Raw genomic sequence first — 23,521 nt, 5'->3', positions numbered from 1 at the left:
CTCTCATCGGTACCAGATCTGATACTAGAAACGAGATGATTCCGATAAGTTATCAAGCATGATACTAGATCTGATACTGAAATGGAGTGATTTCGACAAGGTATCAAGCATAATATCTCTTTGTATCAGATCTAATATCACATCAGTACCAGATGATTAGGAGCCTATTGCAGTATCAATCTTATTGCAGTAGCCGTCGTCGAACCATGAGCCATGCTGGAAGTGGCTTGGCGTGTAGGTCGCGCTTGTAGTCATCGCACCGGGCGGTAGTCTCGAGCGTCGCATTGACGATGCGGCGGACGACGAGCGTGACGCCGACGTCTGCGAGGCCGGCATCGATCGTCGTTGCAGTTGCTGCAACCGACGCGGCGACCGCCCTTGGAGAAGTAGTTGACGCAGAAGAACCAGTTGCCGCCGGAGAAGATGGCATAGTCGAGCCCCTGCAGGCAGCCCAGACGGGTCGGGCTCGTCGAGGTGGACGTCGAACGAGGCCGTCGGCTTCCCGTCGGCGCCGAGCACCGCCTCGCCGCGTGCCAAGAACCGCGTCGTGATCGCCATGAGTGTGAAGCCGTGCGCGGGGAAGCGCCAGTCCCGAACACCGTCGCCATCCACGTCGCTGGCGAGCACCTTCGTCGACGTCTCCGCCTGCACGCATACCATCTCCGCGAATAGCTCCAATTTTGCTTCACATCTGGTGATCAATCAGTACGTATTTACTTACCTGGGAGAGGAGATAGAGCGGGGACTCCGTCTGATTGCGCGAGGAGTAGCTAGCTAGCTGCGGCCACAATGCTCAGCATGTCAGCCAACTATACCGTTCCAAGATATACCGTAGGATAGCATTTTCTTTATTTAACTGGTACGGAAAACATACCCGCGGATTAACATATGATTAATTAATTATTAGCTATAAAAACTTGAAAAATAGATTAATATGATATTTTAAATCAACTTTTCTAAATAATGTGTTTTTTGCAAAAAAAATTCTATATGAAAGTTGCTTTAAAATATCATATTAATTTATTTTAAAATTTTTATAATTAATAATTAATTAATCATGTAATAATCTATTATTATGTTTTTTGCACTAGATAACTTTTCCCAAAACTAACCAAACCGAACACGGCCCTAGGCCCCGTGGAACTTAAAGTCAAAGAAACGTTGAGGCTGACACCTGGATCCCCCATGTATAGGCCTACGTGTCAGTGACACGAGTTTCTGCGACCTAAACTCAGATGATCCCGTTCCAGGTATAACAGAAAAACAAAATTAGATCCTACCGGACACCATACTCGGTTCACAGCGTATATACACATAAATACATCCATGGTTAATGAATTGGAATATATTCTCAGTACACATACATACGTATTGGTGCATCCAATGACACACGTATCACCGTATTTCTTATCTTATCTATATTATTATAAAAAGATTCTGTCCAAAATTTTCGTCCGTCTGTGCGGACGTCATCCACAACAACGTCAGCGATATCCTCTGTCAGGAGCAGCAGCAATGTTCGCCATGGGCCGTGGGTCGCGCTCGTTCGCCGTCCAGTCAGGCCGCTTCGCGCTCGCGGCCAAGTTGCGCACGCTCGCCGTCAGGCCGTCGGCCCACTCACGAATAATAATAAAAAAGATACAAGTGCCTTTGCGGAGATCGAACACAAGTCACCAGGGTGACAGGCGGAAAAGTCACCACTGTACTACAATAAATACTGTTATATACGAGCAGCGAAGCTAGCATTCAGCGTTTTAGACTGATTCATCCTTCGATGACCATCATCTCTAGCATTGTTACCGTGAATCACTAAAAATACATGTAAAAAAAATGTTGACAATTAGACGCTTTTCGTTGTCTAGAATTGGTATGGACGTTGCCTCACCACCAGTTCCTATGCATACATGTCTATTAGCATGGTTTTCAAATTGTTTTTCTACCAAATAAGATAAGTCTCTCGTTTGATATCCGTTATTATACCTTTTAAACTATTAAGTGTTTTACGAAAAACTTTTCATATAAAAGTTTCTTAAATAAATAATTTTTCTATATTTTAATATTTATTTTTTTAATTAAGCATATATTACCTCTGCTATAGAAGAGTGTATTTTTTGTACTATTTACACTTAAGACTTGATCATCCATCTTATCTTAAAAAGTTTCATGATTAGTATTTTTATATTTTTATTGTTACTTGCAAAATGCCCGTGCGTTGCAACGGACTTAAACAAAAGTTGAAAAATTGTAAAAATGCTCGACTGACCCATGCTTGTTTGAAGATTATACTTGTTTGAAGATTATAGCTGGTATGTAATTTTTTTGATTTTGTATTTAGGATTGGATTTTTTCAACACGGAAAATATACGGTTTTAAATATAGAGATGAAAGAAGGTTGGACTCTTGCAGTGGCCCATGTCCTCCCTCTCTCTGCTCTCCCTGACAAGGCACGTAAAACAGGAGACATCCAGAAAAAAGAAAAGGGCATTCTCATATTGTAAAAGTATTTGTCCCATAATTCCTGTCTAAGCTAAAACTTACTCTCTCAGTTTCTTTCAAAGCATTTAGTTGAAGACATGGGAGCAACAAGAGTATATACAAAAATAGTTAATAAAAATAAAAACATTTATCTATTATATATAATTATAGTTAAACACATATTTTGGAGATCACATGGTAACAAATAATGATCTATGCCGTGCATATACATTTAAATGGTATTTTTTTTCACTTCATGTATTGCGTATGTATTTAGTCCATCCTTGTGCAAGTGGTACTTTTTTTTATGTTCGTGCCATTGTTAATGCATTTCATCTACTTTGCTGAATCTAAATTCAAAATTTATGAATTTATATATTTTCATCACAACATATCTAGTCAAGGTATTTAGAAGCCCATGCAAAAGTTTTGTTATCAGTACATACAATATTCAACCAATCAAATAAAAACACTTTCCCAAATAAAAAAAGAAAGTGTCCACTTTTTAAAATCACCATTAAATCAATATTTATAATTGGTACCACTAATATTTTCAACATTCGCTGCACATATTTCGATAGGGATGGAATTTCTAAATTTTAGTTTGTTCTTAAAAAATCAGCATTGTACTGAAGTTGACACTAAATAGTTGAATTCATTAATATGAAACTTTTATACCATTTCCAAAAATAAAATAAAATTATATTGTTAAAGTCCGTTGCAACACACGGACATTTAGTATATTATAAAAAGGAACAACGTTTCAGTCGTCCGTCTTCCACGCGGTATGTTACGGACGAAAGTCTTTCTGGTACTTTTTCTGCGCAACATTACTGAAAATCTCAAGCCTCAATAGCCCGATGGTTAAGGCGCTTTTTTCTCAACCAGTGAGAGGCCGTGTTCGATGCCAAGCCCCAGCCATTTTTTCTCCTTTCCGACTAGCACACCGATTTTTTTTCCTTCACGATTAGGACATCAATTTTTTTTCTCCGGATAAGGACACAAATCTCTACAATTAATTTGCTAGTTGTTTGCTTTTTAATTCCCATGACTGGCACGGTACATTAGGATATCTAGAAACATCGTAACGTATTCTCATTTTTTTACAAACGCAAATTGATGTAACATAACTTTCTCAAATTAATCATATGTTGACCATAATTTATTATTTCTGACTCGATACATAATTTATTTTAATTTGCACAGTTTAAAATTGAATATTTCCATTAACTAAAAAACCAAATGATGCATGACTCACGTAATTTGGTTAAAAATGACATAAGTGTCTCTATCTTACTTAGTTGTTGAAAGACTACCCATCTTATTTCATTTGTTCATCGCGTTGAGAACAATTTACTATTCTCATTTGTAAACTTTATGATACAACATATGCTTCCGAATTATATATCGATCATAATTTATTATTTCTAATAAGAAGAATAATTTATTTTTGAACTTATTTTAATTTAGACAATTATAAATTACATGACCCGGTGCGTGCTAGTAAATATAAAAATGCAAAGTCAGGTACGGTAAGGATTCTGCTCAGAGGGTATTCTCTCAAAATATATGAGAAATATGTATTGATACCATGCACGAAAATTATGCACAGTTTTGTTTTACTCATTAGACAAATCTAACAGCTCAAAATGTCTGTATCAAATTAGACAATCCACATTTCATCAACCTGTTTTCGCTTTATTGGCTCCGCGCACATTCCATCTAACTTTCCCTCTAATGCATCAAATCCAACCGAGACAATTGTAGATACAAAATATAATTGTGACACAAAAAGGCCGGAGAAAGTATTACAAAAACCAGGGTGTTAAAAAATCCCACCATTTGACACATTTTTTCGTTCTACGTTTGACCATTTGTGTTTAAATATATAAAATATTTATTTTTTTCTACTAGATTTTCATGTCGTACATGTCAAATAAAACATACAATAGTCAGCTAATTACAACACATGTAGCCATACCATACAGTGCACAAACATGTTTTACTAATTAAACAAATCTAACGGCTCAAATTATCAGAATCAAATCGGACATTTCATGTTTCATCTACCATATTTCCATTTAACGGCTCCCTAAATCATGTACACATTCCATCTATCCTCCCCATATCAAATCTAATGCATCAAATCCTAGATCCAAAATTAAACGAGTCATAAAAAAGGTCGGAGCGAGTATTACAAAGCCATAAAGTTAGAAAAAACTCTTGTTATCACACACGCATAATATATATATATATATATATATATGTGTGTGTGTGTGTATGGATGATGGACGCACAATTTATTTACGTGACGTCATCGATTTTTGTTTCTACATTTAGATTGAAAGTTCAATGGTGTCATAAAAAACTGGAGGGAGTATTAAATACCAACGTGTCAAACTAAGCATATAATATAAATATATTTATGTGTTTTTATATTTCATACTTTAATTCATACCGTATAATATTATATTTATAATTTATAATGGTGCACAATACTCTAATTTATAAATAAATGTACGTGTAGAATGCTATGAGCTAAAGAGACATTTGTTGATTAATCTACTCGCATATGAAGAGAATGAATATGAAAGCAACATACATACCTGGTGGTGCACGAGATATATTAAGTGTATTGCTAATACTAAATGATATATTTAATTACTTGGCTCTATTGTATTAACTATCGTGTTACTGGATGTTTATGTTTTGTTATTATTCATGCCAACAACATGTTAATTAATGTTATAATATTATACTATTTTTCTATGTGAATGCATTTTATTCACAATATGAAAATGTTATAGTTGATGTTACTAGGTTCTATATATCTACTAGAAAAAAATACCCGCGGGTTACACCGGGTCAAGTTAATTTTAATTATGGAAATAAAATAAATTTTAAAATAAGCACTAAAAATAATTTGTGTGTCGAGTTAGGAATAGTAAAGTACGGCCAACCTACAATGAATTTAGTAAGCATCCGTTGCATCATTGTGTAAATTAAAATAAAATTTTAAAACAAGTTTTAAAAATAAATTGACAACATACAATTTATTTAGGCGAAGTTCGTTGCATCAATAAAGTTATATTTGAGAATAGTAAATTGTGTTCAACATCGTAAATAAATTAAATAAGATGAGTTGTATTTCGACTCTAAAGAAAGATGGGGGGCACACTAAACTCTATTAGGTAATTTTCAACCAAGTACTCTGAGTAATACACCCTTTGATTTTTTTTATTGGATGTAAATATTCAATTTTTAAAACAGAGCACAATAACCGCTAGTAAGAATGTTTTAATTTCCAATTATTTACAAATTCCTTATTTTCTCTTTTTCATTTTCTCATTTTTTCTTTTCTTTCAATTCTTTATTTTTTCTCCTTTCTTTTGCATTTCTTCTTTTCTCATATCTTCTTTTCACCTCTTATGGTTCCGTACAAGTCATTCTTCTCCTGGTGCAATTACAGAACATAGGACCGGAATCAGAATTAGACGTCAATTTTATGTTCGATTTTGGCAAAACATCTACTTGATTTCTTTTTAAAAAAATAAAAACGAAGCATAAAGATATTTTAATTTTAATTTTATTGCATTTATATTTTTATTTGTCTAGAAAAAAATAAAGAAGGTATCACTGCAGCCAGAAGTACGAACGCCGAGAAAGAAGAACGATCAAACCCGAGATATAAGGTTTATACATAGAACGCCTAACCCACCTGATCATGAGCACATTTCATATTTTTACTTGAGTGCGACTTATGTGACACCAACGGTCACGGGGTAGAGACGGACGGCGGAAACAATTTGTGCTTTTATAGTAAGTATATCGCACAAATTATAGTTGATATAAAACATGGATCGACTTTAAAAGCCTGATTTTATTTTTATATAAAAATCAATTTGATAATTAATATAGTATCAATCTATTTTAACACAATAGCGTTAGCACTAAGTAAGTTCCTGGTCGAACAGAATTACCTTAGCTGATCCGAATTTGAATGATGTACCAAAAAATCGGTGGAAACACGTTCAATTAAAAATATCTTGTTGTAAATAGCAAATAGAAATAGGATCTAATGCATTTCGTAAATAGAAATAGAACGTGTGCATGCACGGAAATCGAACTTCACCTTCCCGTTTCCCAAAATTAAATCTGATTCCGTCGCCCGTCTCTTTTCCAAATCCGATTCTTGGTAAATTACTCTTTTATGACTTATTTTAATTCATTTTTCATCTGTCACTAATTCGTGATGATAATATAATAAAAGTATGATAGATATGTCTTATTATTTTTACTCACTTTTAATGATATATTCTGGTTTTGTACATGATGAAACCTTACTAATATTTAATGGGTTAAATCTGACCATCATATATGTCAAGTGCGTTAGGTAAACTATAATATCTCCAGTTCCCCATCGTATCGCTGACTTAATGTACGTGATTTGTGTTAGGATCATAGGGCGACAACGAGGCGGCACTAGTGGCGGGGCGTCGCATGTGGATAGCCAATTATTGTATTATTTTTTTTCAGGCTTGGACCCCTAATTCTCACGGGGCAATTTCAGATCCGGGGCTCCGCGGGTGAATTTCATTTTCCACCTTCGTTCAGGAAAAATTTAGGCAAGTGTTCCGCCCCAACGAGAGTTTTCTAATATATCTATAACAACACACATATCATTTCTAATATATATTCAAATTCCAATCGTATTGCTCTGTCTCTCCTAACTCAAAAAACCACGCAACACAAGAATAAATATAATACAAATAAACGCAATATTAATTGCCCCTTCCTTAGTGATCATTGAAATTCCAATCGTCTGGCTATGGATTTCCCTAGCTACCGAACACAATACGTAGTATAATACTCCTTCCTGAGTCATTCTTGAAATTCCAATCGTCTCGGTGCGCCTTCCCTAGCTAACAACGACCACCCAACCCACGAATAAATGGAGGAGCGGCCGTCTCCCAAATTCAGCCAGATCCCCTCCTCCCCCTTCCCAATTCCCATCCCCTCATATGGACGAGGAGTTGAAAGCCCATCTGCCGGCCGGACCGGAGGAACCAGCCACCGCGAGTTCCCGTCCAGCCTCAGCCCCGCGGGGAGCTGTCTTTGGCTTGCCGCTAGGTTAGGTTAATCGATCTCTTCTCCGGCCGGTATCGGGTTCTTCTCTTCGATCTGTGACATGCGATATGATCCTACGCGAAGGCACATGACGAGCACCACCGTCGCCGCATTTGTCTATGTTCTATCCCAGGTGAAGAAGATCCACAACACATGCATCTCTGCATGTATAGATTTCTTTGATTATTTCCACATCGCTCACTTCATTTTTGATTAACTAATATAGTGTAAACAAGCGACTACAGGCATCCGATTCCCTGCAACAGAGGACGAACTGGTACGTACCATACATCCCTTCTTTTGTTTGTTATAAACACTACTACTCCAAGTTTTCATGTAAAACTTCCTTACATAAACCCTCTAAATCGCCTGCATTATATTCGAGCCATCTGTCTCTTAGTTAAGAAGAACTTACCATTATATGTATTTACCCTGGTCTGTTAATTAAGATATTTGGCCTTGCTAAGTGACGATTAGTGTTAGTCTAATAATCCCTGATGATTTAATTAGCGGATAATCCTAAGAGTTTCGCTAATTGTAATCCCTGATGATTTAAGTAGTGATAGGGGCAGGGCTGACATTTCACATGTTCAGATCTTGGGGAGCCGCTAGTTGTACAACCCTACGCTGTCAGCTCTCCCCATTCCCCAAAGCGGTATATATCTTTTTGTGGAAAGAAAGACTGCACCTCACTCCCTGCAGCAGAGTACGGAGGACTGCTATATGTTTGTGTGGTTAAATATTTCTCTGTTTTTTTATTGTTTTGTTTGTTCTCTATGGATCTATCTATTTCCTTGATGAATATTTATCTCGCGCTGCATTTTTTTTGTTATTAATATTGATTACATTTTAATGTTCATTTTTGTGCGTTACATGATGTTCCTTTAGATTCAGTTTTCACCACCATGGGTAGCATCACAAGATTTTTATGCATGCATGGTTCATCCTCCTCTAGTCTCTCGTTCTTGGTCGAAATTATTTGTTTTAATTCAATGGTTCATATTAATAGTATTTCTGTTATAAGTAGTACTCCAATGCGAGCATGGCGACCGTCAGTCTGTCAATTTTCCCCAATTTTAATGTATACCCTACTGCTGCAAGAGCCAATAGGCACAGGCACAACCACTAGTAACCCACCATTTTCTCGCACCTTTGTTTCTGTTTTTCTCTGATTCATCGTTTTGCTTGATGAATCTGTATCTTTTTATGTTTTTCTCTGATTTCTCTGGTTTGTAGGTTCTTTTTATTACTACGGTTTACATGTTAATGTTAAGTTTGTTACAATATGCCCCTGCAGATGCAGTTTGCACACCACCCTAGATATGCATGCAAGGTACTCCATTCTCCAATATCCTGCCCGAATTTATGTGCTTTAATGATGAATCATATTCACAGTATATTTAAGCACATCCGTGCTACAGATGGTACAGACATGGTTTGTGTTTTGGGCTAGGGCTTAGCTTTTGTAGCTGGAACAAGTCTACTTTGGTTGTTCCTTTCTAAGGGTTAGAACAAATCCTTAGCACAGAAAAACGGAGGCTACAAACATGAATATTGATTAATATATTTATCTTTTTGGCCAAAAGATATCGTTTACCGGTTTGGTACTTATGTGCGTTTCAATGAGGGAGTATATGTTATAGACATTTGCTGTGGAACAGCACTGCGCTAGTAAAATGCAGTTTCCCTGCACTTAAAATAAAAAACTTCGCCTCTAATAATAATAGAAGGAACCTTAGAACTAGCTCGGCCGTTAAGAAATAATGATGACAGCCCGTGAAAAAGCTTCTATTTTCTGTATATATATGTATATATGTATATGTATATATATGTGTGTATATATATATATGTGTGTGTATATATATGTGTGTGTGTATATATATATATATGTATATGTATATATATGTCTCTGCTTGGTATGTTGCTGATGCAATGGCTGCAATTTAATTGGAAACTGTTTTGAAAGTAAATATTTCCTAATGCGAATTTTGTATTTTTTTCTATGAATATTTCCTGATTCATAATGCCTGCAATTTGATTGTGTATATATATGTATATATAATGGCATTATTTATTACAAATACTTAGGGACCGTATGTTATAATACCACTTCATTGTGCATTAAATTATGCATAGTATATGTTTTAACCATGGGAATAAATATAAAATCTAATATATTCCATCTATTTAAATTATGCGTAGTATATATTTCAACTGCAATGATCCTTTTTCTCTCCGTGGTGATGTGCATTGTGTTTGTTAATATACAATAGGAGGCAGGGCCGCAGTTGTATGCTAGTCTGAAGTCAAACGAAATGATATCACTGAATTCTTTTACAGTTATCTTAAATTCGAAGTGTTATCACTGAATTTTATTCAAATATTATAAAAATGCAAATAATAGCCCTATGTAAGCTAGACATGCGAACTAGTATTGGAAAAATAGGCGTGCGCTAAAAAACTGGCCCAACCAGCAAGACCAATGAGAGGGCTGTGCGAGTATATTCCCATCGTTCCTGCTCTCTCTCTACCTGGTCACACTTTTGTGCAAAAATAGGCGTGCGCTAAAAAACTTATGCATTTTTGATGAAATTAATTAAAAACAATACTGTTTTGCCCTTTTTGCTTCGTGTTTGAACCGGGCCAACACTACAGAACACTCGTGAACGAGGAGAAGAGGCGAGAGAAGCTGACTGCCGGCGACGCCGCTCGCCCGCGCCACGACACCCTCCGCCGCCGCCCCCTCCCTGGACGAGGGGAGAGAAGCCGACTGCTGGCGCCGCCCGACGACACCGCCCGCCCGCGCCACAACACCCTTCGCCGCCTCGCCTCCCGGGACGAGGGGAGAGAAGCCGACTGCCGACGACGCCGCGGCACCCTCCGCCGCGCCTCCTCCTGCCGGCGCTCGGGTTGTCGACGTCGAGGGTGAGGTAGAAGGTGGCGTTGACGGTGGCGCCGCCGCCGCCGGAGCCGGCGCCGGGAGGTAGGGGACTTGGGGGTTTGAGGGAGGGATAGAGGCGCAGGGACGGCTTGATGTGGAGGATGTTGAGGCTGGCTTGTTTCCGGCGCCCACAATGGCTGCTCCATCAGTTGATGGCCACAGTAGAAGGCCTGGACCTGATCCAGTTTGCTGCTATTGGTAAAGCTTCTCTGTTTTTGTAGATCTTGTTTTTTGTTCTGGTGATTTTGGATCTGGTTAGCCTTTTCTCTTATGGCTATTGTTTGGGGATATGGTGTGACCCTAATTTTAAATTAGGGTTTGTTTGTTTTTTTTGAGCGATGAAGTTAACTTTCTTTGCCTTGCAGGTCTGCAGAACCGAATTTCTTGTGGAGTGATTCTTCCCCCTCGTGGATATTCACAATGTGTTGATCTTGCAGGTCTGCAGAACCGAATTTCTTTGCCTTGCAGGTCTGCTCTCTCCCTCTAGTAACTTTTGGGCAATATACCCTTCGGATTGGTTCCTCTCCCACTCAGCATAGTAAAATAAACATGAAAATCTCCTTTATGCCAATTAGATTTTAATATACATTTGCCTGATTTTTATATGCTAGAGCTATAATTTTTATATTTAAGACCTTACATTTTGTAATGTTAGTGGATAACATAACATTATCGTATTGCCAACTCTGCATTCTTCTTGCTTGTATTAACATGCTGTCAAAACCCACATTTCTTTGTAGCCATCTGCTCTCAATGAAATCTTGGATAAGTTGCACAGACATTAAGGTTACAGCTGTTAGGGGGGATTTCTTGCAGAAATATAAGAAATTTGGGTGTTCTGTTAGGCATTATAGTACAAACCAGGAATGTTTTCAGCAGGATGAAAATCAATCAAGGATGGTGGCCCATTTGATTTCAGATTTATCTGTGGGTACTGGGGATAAAGATGAGCTATTAAGTAAAATTGATATCTTGTTGGTTTAAATGAATAACACACTGAATCGCTTAGAGCTCAAAGAAGAGTTTGAAAAGGATGTTAGACCGTATCTTGCTAGTAAATTGCTATTGCTCCATGGCCCTATTGAAGGAACTAGTCTAGCATACTTTGATTATTTGGCTCACGTGACATTGAAACATGCTCCTGTTTATGTTAGCTCTCTTGATCTCACCATAAGAAAGAGGATATTATACTTTGATTATTTGGCTCACGTGACATTGAAACATGCTCCTGTTTATGTTAGCTCTCTTGATCTCACCATAAGAAAGAGGATATTTTCTGCTGTTGTGTGGGAAAAATTACTAAAGCATGTCGTGGACAGTAATATATTTGTTTGCATTGATTGGTATGAGAGTTACGGCAATATTCAATCTTTGTATCATCATGGCGTAAGCGTTCCATATGAGGAGGATTCGTTTTTTAGAGGAGAAAGTGACGCTAGTTTCAATGAAAGCTATGGCATAGCTAAGTTGGCCTTTGGGATAATGAAAGATTGGAAACTACTCTTCATTGACATTGTGGAGAATGTTAAATGTACTGACATCAACTCTGCTGAGGCATATGCAATGCTAGCTCTATTAACCAAATGTCATGAGCTTAACTTAAGAACAGGAGCTGTATGGACAGACAACAGAATTATATTTGGTGTTATGAGTGGTGAGTACACTGTGTCAGCGGGTGATCCAAATCAGCAGCTGTTCTCTTTGCTAAGGTTCTTCATGAGTAAATTTGACGTAATCATACCGTTTTGGATGCCTAGAGAGGGTCTTTTTTTTCCTGATGGACTTATCAAGGCTCTTGAAAGAAAACAGCATGCATGTCCTCCTCCCATTAGCATCAGTGAAGTTGCCAAGAAAAGTGTGTTTAACTCACTCCGTGCTTGTTCAAGCTACTTTATTGGAGTACCCTTGTTTAGGATTTCAAATACAAGAGAGATGTCTTCAAATCTCGCTGATTCTTGTAGGTTCCATCCTCATTTTCTCTATTTTCTCCATTATTGCATTATCTTTTTGCTTTTTAACGAAGTATGCTGTATTTGTATTTCAGGCTCTAAATTGAGACAAAACGTAAACAAGAATGTTGAAGAGCTAGATTCAAATCTCACTGATTCTCGTAGGTTCCATCCTCATTTTCTCTATTTTCTCCATTATTGCATTATCTTTTTGCTTTTTAACGAAGTATGCTGTATTTGTATTTCAGGCTCTAAATTGAGACAAAACGTAAACAAGAATGTTGAAGAGCTAGATCATTCATGGGCAGCAAAGGTCTTCTATCACTGTGTCCAAAGTGAAGAAGAAAAAATGCAATTTATTGATGAGATATTGGAAGCTCTTGACCCAAAGTTTGTTATCATGATTATGGGCTCATCGGACGGTAAACCTGTTGATGTTCAGAAAAGGGTAGCTAGTCTATATGACAGATGTGGATATAACACAGAAACAGTTGATGGCTGCTATAAATGTTATCTTAATGTTGGTGGCAGCCCTTGTGGCATAGAGAAGAATCTAGTTTTAGTTTTTGATGCTAGTCTTCTTGAAAAATATTATATGCACCATCAGGCTGACAGCTGTATTATCATTCTACCGCTGCCTCATGAGCTTCAAACATTGAAGAAGAGAGGTGTGATTGAAATCAGTGGAGAAACATTTGTCTGTTTTCATGGAGGTGTGCTTTCTTTTTTACATCCAAGTATTGTGCACAACAAAATGTTTATTTTTAACTCTTTGCTTGCTATACTTGTAGCAACGTTTGATAAGACGAAAATGAAGTTCCAGAAGAAGTGAAGGAGGTGAAGGGGAAAAATCAGACTGATCGTCAGGGGACCTTTTTGTGCAAGGAACACTGGGGTTAAACTTTTGTTGTCCTCCCTTCTGATTTAATACCGATCTCAATTAGAACTACTCTGCCTTCTAGTGACACTAGACTGTAGTATCTGCTTGTGTGATGGGCTCATGATTATCTTTGCGGACAACTCTGGTAACATTAGACTGTAATGCATCCTCATATTTTATGCCCTGAAGGATTGGGGAATTTCAAGTATCTGTTTTGTGATTTGCAAATTAGGATTGTCCCATGTTCTGAGACTGCCTTCAATTTGTCTTGCTTTTACCAGTTGCATTTATCATTTTATACCACATTAAAAGAGCTTCCAAATATCTTTGTTCTATGGAAGCATTCGCAATAACATTTTGTATTGCTGTAGCTATAATACAGGTTGTTTGGCCCTTCAATCTCCCACATAGAATTTGTTCTCTTTGGAAATTATCAGTACCATCAGTATCAGGGATCGTAGTGACTGGAGAGAAAGGCAAACCATTATCATTAGTTTACAAGGTACTGTGCAGGCAAGCATTACAAGACATTCAATTTTGACTCGTGCTGTTTACTGTTGAGCATATGCCGAATCCACAAACTATGATTATTTTGAAGCTATCTATGTGTCTGCCAGTTCTTTCAAGATATTGCAAGTTTTGTATTATAGTGATTGTCCTGTATGATTGGAACCAACAAAAAGTTTATTTAGTGATCTAGTGATGCACAACTATTCTGAATTATTTGAGTGCCAATAATACCTATTGCCATGCAAATTATTATTCTGGTTGTCTTATATTTACCTCCTTAGTGGTCGTATGTACCAAATTATTATTCTGTTGTTTGTTTTTCTTAATTATTCTTGTCTCATGTACAGTATCAGGGATCGTCGTGACTGGAGAGAAAAGCAAACCATTAACATCAGCTTACGAGATATTGTACAGGTAAGCATTCATGTCTTTCAATTCTTTGACTCATGCTGTTTACTGTTGAGAATAACATCATAGATGCCTTCTCCACAAACCTGATTAGTTTGAAGCTAGCTATTGTTATTACCGTCTTTTCTGTCAATCTGGACAAAAATTGATCACTGCTCCTTTCCATCCTAATTTCTAGGCAGTTTTAATCCAGATCAGTGAATATTATTTAGTACCGAATACACATTTAAATTCTGTTTTCACTTGTTTTAGGCAGAACAATCCAGAATGTAAATAGCACTTGATCAAGCATTTGTTGTGCTACTTATCAGTTTGTTTAAGATCACCTGTTAAGTGTACAGCTGGGTTTCCCTTTTTTCTTGCAAGTCTTGAGCCGAAATGAACCTAATTCTTAAAAAGACACTTTTTCCATATTATAATTGCAACATTTTAACATGTTTTCAAAGTAATTCTGCGTCGAACTCTTGTCTTATAAAAACATTTCACAGAAACTGTGTACACATCCCCAAGCTGGTCAATTTTCATCTGAAAGGCAAAGGTAATTTTTTATGGCACATTCTTATATCTTTATGTAAACTTCTTGTATCTTCGGACAGCAGTGGAGTACTCATTTAATTGTTTTGATTATAGATTGTGCTACTTCTCAGTGTGTGAAAGATCGTCTGTAAATGTACAGCTGTGTTTTCTTTTCTTCTCCCGAGTCTTGAGTCGAAATAAACCATGTTTTTTGCACTAGTTTAAAAGGAGGTATCCCATTTCATCGTTGCACTAGTTTAACATGTTTTTGCAATAGTTCTTCCTCACTCATGTATATTTTCATCTTGATTGACGAAAGTTTATCTTTTTGTTGAACACATTGCCAAGAGATGGAATTTTCTTGTGGGAACAGAAATGCAAAATATGAGAAGTTTATCACCTAAGTAAAATCTTTATGAGCTTTGACCCCCTATAAGCTTTCACCCTAAACCCTAGCACTAGTCTAAAGTAAAACAATACCATCGATTTGTATTTTTATTGATCAATTAGAACTGCCTTCTAGAACGTATAATTGTCTCAAAAGGGCCATTATCCATATGGACGTATCTGTGATATTGCATATTTTTTGTTTTAATGACTTTATCGGATGTTCCTAAATAGTAATCTGATCTAAATTTGAGCAGGTTTTGTGAGACCCTGACCATTGCTACTGTGTGATTCTCAATGCACATGATGGGGCATCATTTATTGAAGACACCATGTCAAGAAGGAAGGAACCAACAAATACCACCAAAGGTTTTTTGCTCGTCCCCTCCACTCTCTCTCTAAGATTGTTATGTAATTTTAATAAATTCTGTGCTCCTGCAATTAAATACATTGTTCTGTGCTCGTGCAATTAAATACATTGTTTATCACCAAAGTTGTCTATCTGCAGCAGTTTCTTGATTAAGTAGTGATTAAATACATTGTTTATCACCAAAGTGCATGAGGTCATAGCAACTTGAGGTACTAACATCAAGTAGAACATGGTTTAGTGCCAACATCATAAATCATACTTATATTCAGCCACCTTAAAACGGTGTCCGCAAAACACATGCATTCATCAATTACCCTCCCGATCGATCTTGGAGAAACATACACTGCGTAACAGTTTGCACAACTTGCCCCTACTCACCTGCACAGAGAAACAAAACGAGAGGACTGCTTTAAGCATAATATTAGATGAAGCAAGATAATAGTAAATATATTATTTTATTTAATTATTTACAAAACATTAAGCTTATAAAGCCATATAGATCAATACCCAACCGCTGTGGAAGAGCACTTTTAGAAAAGCGCAAGGATGTTTTATATTACATGACATGGTCATTGAAAACTTTTAAAAAAATTTCTACTACATTTCAAACTTGAGAATGCACCACCGGGAAAAATATATAAATTCTTAAGATGTTTCAGAAACTTAAGAATGTAGGAATATAATTTTTTTAAGAAATTTAACAATTAAAATAAATTTGAGAATGTGAAATAGAAAAAAATATAAAAAGAGAATTTTGAGAACATAGCAATCGGAAAATTGAGATTGTGCACAAATATATATTTTTTTTAAAAAAATAGTATGTGCAAAGAAATAAAAAAGAAATATTGTATAAACAAAGTATAGAGATCTCATTGTTATTGAGATATGCAGTAGCTAGCGCACAACAGCAAAAATGGTACAGAAATCGCATTGTTATTGAGACATGTAGTAGCTAGCGCACATCAGCAAAAATGGAAACAAATGAATCCGAGACTTGCCACGGGAACGAACCGGAGACCTCAGGTGTCGAAGCAAGGAGCTTATCTGCTGGACCATTGCTCTATCCGTGATTCAATTCAGCATGAGGGAACCAAATAATGCGCGAGCCTGTTAGACGGACAACGGAAGCACTATTCTCTTTTATAATAGGTTCTATATGCATGACAGCAATTATTTCCACATGTTCATATAACTAGGAACGAAAAAAAAAACTCTCAGAACATACCTTTTTGCAATCTTTAGCACCTTCTTAGCATTTTGAGGGCAGCAGCACTGTACCTTCTCGACTGATTACCTGTCAGTTGATGAATTCTTCCCAAGAAACCAATATAGTTATTAGGAATCCAAGACTCATTGCTCATTGAATTACTCCAATAATTACGGTGCTGTCCACCATCGAGCAAAGGCTTGCCATCTCCTGCTGCTTTTGATGGCAACTGCTCTGCTAATACTGATCTCCTTAAGGGGAAAACACCTCTCCTTGCATACGTTGGATCCTGTACTCTTAGTGTTTTTTTTCTTGCGGCCTGTCCCATAATTCAATGAAGATTAGACTTTGCGAAACACATTAACACCCAAATTCCAGCTTGATAAACCAAAAGGTACTTGATGCACAAAATTTTCATTTCTAACAGATGTGATACTTAAGTAACTCACAATATTGTTTTTTAGTTACTTTTGGGTGATGTTAATAAGTGTACAGCATGCTTAAGCTACATGACAAGCAGCTGAATCAGTAAGCTACATGGCAGAAACATAGCGACCAGGTCATTGCATGTTTTTCCTTTATTTTTTGTTAAAATTCTCCTTTTTTATGGTCAAGAGCACAAGGAAAAATGCCATAAAAGAGAAATGTTGTCAAAGGAGATATCTAGCATCTTTATTCGTCACAATCCAACTGCAATATGACTAATCATATCGAATTACATCATTCTAACATTTTACCAAGGTTATGATCAAACATCCAACCAGAACCGTTGCACACCAAAAAACTATCACAAGACCAGATATGCACAGATGAAGGGAAAATCAATCTAAACACTATACTTAAGCAAAGCATTTGACCCCTACATGATCTAAACTGATGCACTACTGTAAAAACTGCCGAGAGAATGACTTCCTACTTTTCTAAACAGACATCCCAATTACAAGATAATGGTCTGGCAATCTGGCTGTCTATACACCACCAGTAAGATGGCAAATAATAACAAACCTAACTTGGAACCGAACTAACTAATAATCATTATCTGCTAGTGCTCCCTGCATACTATGATACATCATGGCACTGCATGCACTGCTGTATATAGTAATTAACAAGGCACTATGGAAAACTAACATGCGATATAAGAACTCATTATAACATCTTAATATAGTTACCTTTTTCTCTGCAGCATGCAGAGAAGATGTTCGTTCAACTCCCTTAGTTGCATTTACATGCCCGAAGGTCCATGGAAAAATTATAAAAGGGGTCATTCTGAGAAATTCAGCAATAGTTACTTAAATAATAAATACACACCTTTCTGAAATATGCCCCAGTGGGACATCTTGTGGCCACAAGGACCCCTTCAAGATCAAGTTCAAGAAACAATTAAACAATCAACAAACAAAATATGCGCTTGCACACAAAATATTAATATTATATTGAATACAAGAGGAGCAATACAGGTTCATGGTGTCAGCGTATCCTTCCTTAGGGCAAAACCCAAATTCCTTAAGAATAGATGAGACACGTGCAAGGACCTCCTCATGGGGCACCTGAATAGCATTTAAACTGTTGTATCAGATAGAGAAAAAAAGGAAAAGAAATGCGACATACACTAACATATTATGTATCATGTAATACAATCATATCAATGGTGGCAAATAAAAGACAGAAAGAACATGTTTGTGAAATGTTTAATCATACTAGATATAATGAAAGTAGCAGAACAGTTTGCAATCACATTGAATACGAGCATACTTCGTTTTGTAAAGTACACATATATAAACACATTCAAAATTACCTTAACTATTTGTCTTTGTTTAAGTTAACTATATGCAGGCTTAGAAACCAAAAAACAGAACTAGATATAGTACAAAAAGTACAAGGCAAGGACAGTTTTTAGTCATTCAAATATCAACTCAACTATAATTGACTTTATAGAAAGATAAAATTCCATTTTTGGTACTTGAACTTTGCCCATGGTCTCTTTTTCACCTTGAACTAAGAAACTGGTTGTTTTTCACCCAAACTTACGGAACTGAACAAACAACAAACAAAATAATATATCATAGTCGACAACATGATGGTTTCTCGTTAACATGAACTTCAACCAGGTAAATTTCATTGTTGTGGACCTAATTAAGTGATAATTACATCAGCAAAATATGTATCATAAGAGTCTGCGCTAGGGAAAATCACCACCAATCCAAAGAAAACAATAATAAAATCGGTCAGGGTGTTTTTTGCCTGGTTCCAAAGCGATGAAAACAAATCGTTTTGGGGCTTTTCCCTTAATACATGGGCAAAGTGCTCGGGATTTTCGGACAAAGAAACACAATGTGTGTGGATTAAATCAAAATATCCTCAGGGTTATATAGTGAGCCTAAGGCAATAGCAAAATCATTAGTTGCCACCATGAACCAATAATCAACACAAAAGTATTTCAATTTTGACATTTTGTGCTGTCAATCCAAAAGATACACAAGCAGAAATATCGTGCAAGTATTCATGGAAGATATGAAAAAAATTGCACTGACCAGTATCTGCTAGCCACTTAACATAATATATCAAAAAAGTGTACACACAGTTACTCTGTATACAAGGCTTTGCTTTGCTTACAACTAAAATAATAACGGCTTGTTGCGTTTCTAGTATTTTTTATTACATTAATAAAAGTGGCATCTTTTATATACATATAATGTATGAACATTTATGTAGATAATGTTAATCAGTTTTAGTTAGTTGCAGTGAAAGCATAAAGCATGACCCGCATGATTATCCAATACAAAGTTCAATGAAATGTACTTCCAAACTCTAAATCACACGCACAAAAAAAGTCATACAAATGCACCCCAATCTTATTAGAATTTGAGTCTTGGCATCCTAAATCAAACCCATAACTCAGATATTAAAATGCATATAAACATCTGACAGGAATACCCTAAAAATGTTGTTTTTGGAAGGCTGGCCTTCCTCCAGAACTTGCGTCAAAAGAAGCTAGTTATTATGAATTAGTACATAACACATCCAATTGTAGGTGATAGGGTACTCAAGTTGGGTGAGGGCAAAAGGGATTTGTCAAATGGTGTGCCCCAAATAAATATCTAATCTCATCACTAATCAGTCCTATCTCAAATCAACCAGAGGACAGTAATCTAATATATTTCAAGGATAGCCAGCTAGCAACAACTACTGGAAATGACCCCAATAAGGTGCGGAGGGTTCCATCTTCTGAAAGCAATGAAGCCTAAGTCATAAGCTTCATCAGATCAGATAGCATGAGATGCCACCCCACTTCTGGGGAAGCTTACTCTTGTGGTGGCTTAAAGACAATATTGAAGATATGCTATCCCATGCACACCATAGTACTACAGGTAATGCAAAATGGCCACGGAAATCAACAAATCACTAGTATTCTTCTTGCTTAGATCAGGGAATGGAATTTTTGAAGTACCTAGATCAGATGTCACTTTAGCTGCAATATCAATAATAATAATAATAGTACCTCTGAATGTGCCTGAATGTAGTTATAAAGAACCTCGCCAGCTTGCGAAATTATATTAAAAAGCAGACATTTACAGTTCAAAAGTGCTTTTCTTTCATCCAACTGCTTCGGTGCCTCTACAGTGTCACCTTCACCACACGGTGAGGAATAAACGTCTTCAAATATACGATGTGTGATGATAGAGAACCCATTAGGTTTACCCTTACGCATACATTTTTGGGCTGCCAGAAATAAAACTGCAGTCTGTGCAAGCTTGCCGTTCTTCATATAATTCCAGAGCTCATCAACTAGATTATCTGTTTTTCTGGCAAGCAGTCTAATCGGATCCAAGAATACCTTCTGCACAATAATAATAACAAAAGCAAAGGAACAAAGTTTAAGTGACTTTCAGCATTTATATGCAAGAAAGCAGCTTATAATAACTTCCTATTACATCCTGTTTTCTCTAATTGTAGTAATCATGAATTAGGACCAATACACTGGCTCCAAGTGTAATAAAATATATGTAGCTAAGAGAATTTTTGGACTGCTGGCTTCCTGACTATAAATTCGAAACAAGAACATGCCTTAGCTTAGCACATGTGAAATTTTTTTAAAAGATGACACATGAAAAGAATATTTTATCATGCTGCAAAGTTAGTACTTTGGGAAGAGAGATAATTGAAAACAAACCATCTCAGGTAGGCACAGCAGATGAATGAGCTTGTAGATATAATCCTCATGATACTGCATAGGAGATAGATTGTCCACCAGATACTTATGCAAGCGAGTGTTCTCAACTGCGACATGGAGTGGGAGTAGTCCCTGAATGCCGGCATCAGCAAGCGTTCGTACGTTGGCTGAAGCACCATGGCGGAAGAGCAACTTAATCATGTCAACAGAGCACCGTGCAGTAGCTTCATGGAGTGGAAAAGATCCATATAGGTTCATGCAGTTTGGATTGGCATGCATATAGCAGAGCTCGGGTGCCTTGCCCTCCAATACAACTTTCGCACACCGCAAAGCATTAAGCCTGACCATGTAGGTTAAGGTTTCTGAGGTGATGCTAAACTTATATGTGAAGGCCGAACTAGAAATCGAGAACAACTCGAGGAAGCCCGTGACATTATCCTTCCACAGGAGGATCTGCAAGCGGGGAAATATACGGTCGAAGGCATCTTGCACCGTCTGCATTGATCCATCAGCAATTAGAAAGAGGCAAAAAGCAATCAGTTTTCCATGTAGTAAAAAGCAAAAGGTAATAATATCATTGACGTGCCTTTTGTGACAAAACATTTGGTTTCAGCAAAGATGGTTTTTTTTTTCAAAAAACAGAAGAGATGCCTTTGGTAAAATAAATGCTGCAGGATTAGAAAAAAAAGTAACATAATAGGATGGTTTGGCAAATAAATTCTGTAAATGAAGATTAGAGAGAAACCTCAGGAGTAGGGTCTGGGATAATTATATCATTTGGTATGGACTTGGCGACCCAATAAGCTTTTAGATCCATCCACTGGAAGAGAGAATGTTAAGAAGCAGGTATAAAATTAATGGCAGACAGAAACCGAGAGGAAGATCATACAGATGGGCTACCATACCTTGGCGGCGAGATGCCAATCAAATTTCTCGAGAACTAGAAAAGGGCAAGAAGGATCCATGTTATCTACTGTTGCTCCTTCTTCTATACCTTTATTAATAATATCTTGGCGGAAAGCATCTGGGATTTTATCCATCATAGACTTGGGAGGTCTCACCACTACTGGTTTCTCTGAAACAAAACAATGATAATTGATCAATTCAAAAGAATATGATAATTTTGTATTGTTAGACATAATATAAGACATACAAATAGTAAATGTGTGTGTGTGTGTGATGTTTTGGACATCGATACAGTCCGCAAAGTGACATGTAGGGTAGCAATTTATATGAAAGCATGGCATTTCACATAAAGATGATTAAATATTATGCAAGTGGATATATTTCATCAAGAATCTAGAAATATTTACCTCGCATTGTAAATATGTCTAATGCTTATATATTAATGACCATAGTTAATTAGTTTGATCGGTAGAAACCCTACTATAATGATATATATTTTGAATAGAAGGACGCATGCACCATAATGTTGTGTAATACAGAAGTATGTGAAATGAACTATGGGAAAAGGAAGTTTCTTGCATACTAGTTGAGTGAGTGATGTGTAAAAATCATGGAAATGTAATAATCAATAAATAATGATGTTTCACTGGTCTGGTCGGCACAAGACAAAAGGAGGAAAAGGAAAAATACTATTAGTTCACGGGCGTCCGCATATACAAGTGGATCGCAAAAGGATGATCCAGATCTGAGTAAATGAATGATTTTGAAGATGTAAAAGGAAACAATATGGTAATTGCAGAAGAAGTGGTGAAATCACAAACTGATTGTTTGATGTATTACCGGTAGCCGAACGGGATAGGGCTTCCTTGAAAGCGGAGAGAGAGTCCATTTCCGGGATCAGTAGAGTAGAACCAACAGGGGCGGATCTATCGTGCGACAGGGGGGTTCAGTTGAACCCCAAACCTTTTGGGAACAAAAAGAACTTGTTGTTAATCTCCCTTGAGGTTATTATTAGGGCAATTTAAGCCAGATCCAGAAGAGAACCTATCTAGGGTTCACGATGCAGATTCCAGAAGAGAAAAAAAGTGCGTGAATAGAGAAAACAGGATGTGGGTGGATGCTCATCGGTGACGATGAAGGACGACAGCGCCCGTCCTGGGCCGCCGCAAGGGAGAGCGCGGAGGGGGGGAGTTTGCCGGCGGCCGGCTGTTCCTGCCGCGTAGGGGAGAGAGAGAGAGGAGCTCCCTGCCCGATTCGTTTATCAGGGGAATACGAAGAAAACAAATACACTATTTTAATCCTTTAAAGCTGGCCGATTGGGGGTTCTGGTCTAGGCCACATCGCCATTTTTCTCTAGACCGTTGGATCGGGGATGGGCGGTCGGATGGCTCGGTGCTGCTCCGCGCGACGCGTCGATCGCTGCCCTGCCGTTGCGCTGTGCGTTTGACCGTTGGATCGCGGGAAGTTTCCCACCGTTCTTCCTCGTCCGCCTCTCTCGCCCGCTTCTGTGCTCTCTGCCCTCTTCTTCCTCGTCTCCGTTCTGCTCGCCCGCCTTCTCGGTTCGGGAGTCTTTTACCCGTATGTAAGTAAAAAAGAGTTGATTGTTACCTGTGTGCTATAAAAAACTTTATAGATACATCTATGTTATGACGTAAACTTTCTTTTACCTCCACA

General features: G+C 37.3%; 2 protein-coding genes across 14 annotated transcripts; one reads left to right on the top strand and one right to left on the bottom strand.

Annotated features, from left to right (window-relative positions):
• Positions 1–7,413: 7,413 nt before the first annotated feature.
• Positions 7,414–15,537, top strand: LOC102714685. Of its 8 annotated transcripts, none has more exons than XM_040528749.1 (12): positions 7,416–7,735; positions 7,829–7,879; positions 10,258–10,741; positions 10,909–11,011; positions 11,284–11,692; positions 11,780–12,500; positions 12,588–12,653; positions 12,741–13,205; positions 13,284–13,874; positions 14,230–14,296; positions 14,779–14,828; positions 15,451–15,537. In XM_040528749.1, the coding sequence occupies exons 5-9, from the start codon at positions 11,528–11,530 to the stop codon at positions 13,322–13,324; spliced, it is 1,458 nt and encodes a 485-aa protein (XP_040384683.1). In that variant the 5' UTR covers positions 7,416–7,735; positions 7,829–7,879; positions 10,258–10,741; positions 10,909–11,011; positions 11,284–11,527; the 3' UTR covers positions 13,325–13,874; positions 14,230–14,296; positions 14,779–14,828; positions 15,451–15,537. The 8 variants fall into 8 exon arrangements, with proteins under 8 accessions (XP_015697993.2, XP_040384683.1, XP_040384682.1 ...); XM_040528748.1 differs by having other exon boundaries at positions 11,284–11,724; positions 11,812–12,500; XM_040528746.1 differs by adding an exon at positions 8,900–8,935 and having other exon boundaries at positions 11,284–12,500.
• Positions 15,538–15,853: 316 nt separating this feature from the next.
• On the bottom strand, positions 15,854–23,110 carry LOC102704371. 6 transcript variants are annotated; one of them, XR_005812737.1, is made up of 12 exons: positions 22,892–23,110; positions 22,688–22,810; positions 21,847–22,016; positions 21,687–21,761; positions 20,942–21,436; positions 20,270–20,608; positions 18,226–18,317; positions 18,079–18,125; positions 17,940–17,947; positions 16,789–17,089; positions 16,575–16,670; positions 15,854–15,941 (listed from the first exon to the last, which is right to left on the bottom strand). XR_005812737.1 is itself a non-coding variant. In XM_015842504.2 (11 exons), the coding sequence occupies exons 2-10, from the start codon at positions 22,734–22,736 to the stop codon at positions 16,802–16,804; spliced, it is 1,563 nt and encodes a 520-aa protein (XP_015697990.1). In that variant the 5' UTR covers positions 22,737–22,810; positions 22,892–23,110; the 3' UTR covers positions 16,347–16,670; positions 16,789–16,801. The 6 variants fall into 6 exon arrangements, 4 of the variants coding, with proteins under 4 accessions (XP_015697990.1, XP_015697989.1, XP_015697991.2 ...); XR_005812738.1 differs by having other exon boundaries at positions 15,855–15,941; positions 16,582–16,670; XM_015842504.2 differs by lacking the exon at positions 15,854–15,941 and having other exon boundaries at positions 16,347–16,670.
• Positions 23,111–23,521: the final 411 nt, after the last annotated feature.

The sequence above is a fragment of the Oryza brachyantha genome, chromosome 11, assembly GCF_000231095.2.
Source record: "Oryza brachyantha chromosome 11, ObraRS2, whole genome shotgun sequence".
Lineage (NCBI taxonomy): Eukaryota > Viridiplantae > Streptophyta > Magnoliopsida > Poales > Poaceae > Oryza > Oryza brachyantha.
The sequence above is the reverse complement of the archived record's forward strand: the minus strand, read 5'-3'. Positions and strand labels throughout refer to the sequence as shown.

Excerpts from the sequence above, each read along its gene's own strand:
- LOC102704371 (XM_015842503.2), bottom strand. The coding sequence starts at position 22,736 with ATGGACTCTCTCTCCGCTTTCAAGGAAGCCCTATCCCGTTCGGCTACC. Across the intron at positions 21,437-21,686 it reads TCCCAGACCCTACTCCTGAG|ACGGTGCAAGATGCCTTCGA; the intron begins GTTTCTCTCTAA and ends GGATCAATGCAG. Across the intron at positions 18,318-20,269 it reads ACATTCAGGCACATTCAGAG|GTGCCCCATGAGGAGGTCCT; the intron begins GTACTATTATTA and ends AATGCTATTCAG.
- LOC102714685 (XM_040528745.1), top strand. The coding sequence starts at position 11,528 with ATGAATAACACACTGAATCGCTTAGAGCTCAAAGAAGAGTTTGAAAAG. Across the intron at positions 12,654-12,740 it reads TTCAAATCTCACTGATTCTC|GCTCTAAATTGAGACAAAAC; the intron begins GTAGGTTCCATC and ends TTTGTATTTCAG. Across the intron at positions 13,206-13,283 it reads ATTTGTCTGTTTTCATGGAG|CAACGTTTGATAAGACGAAA; the intron begins GTGTGCTTTCTT and ends CTATACTTGTAG.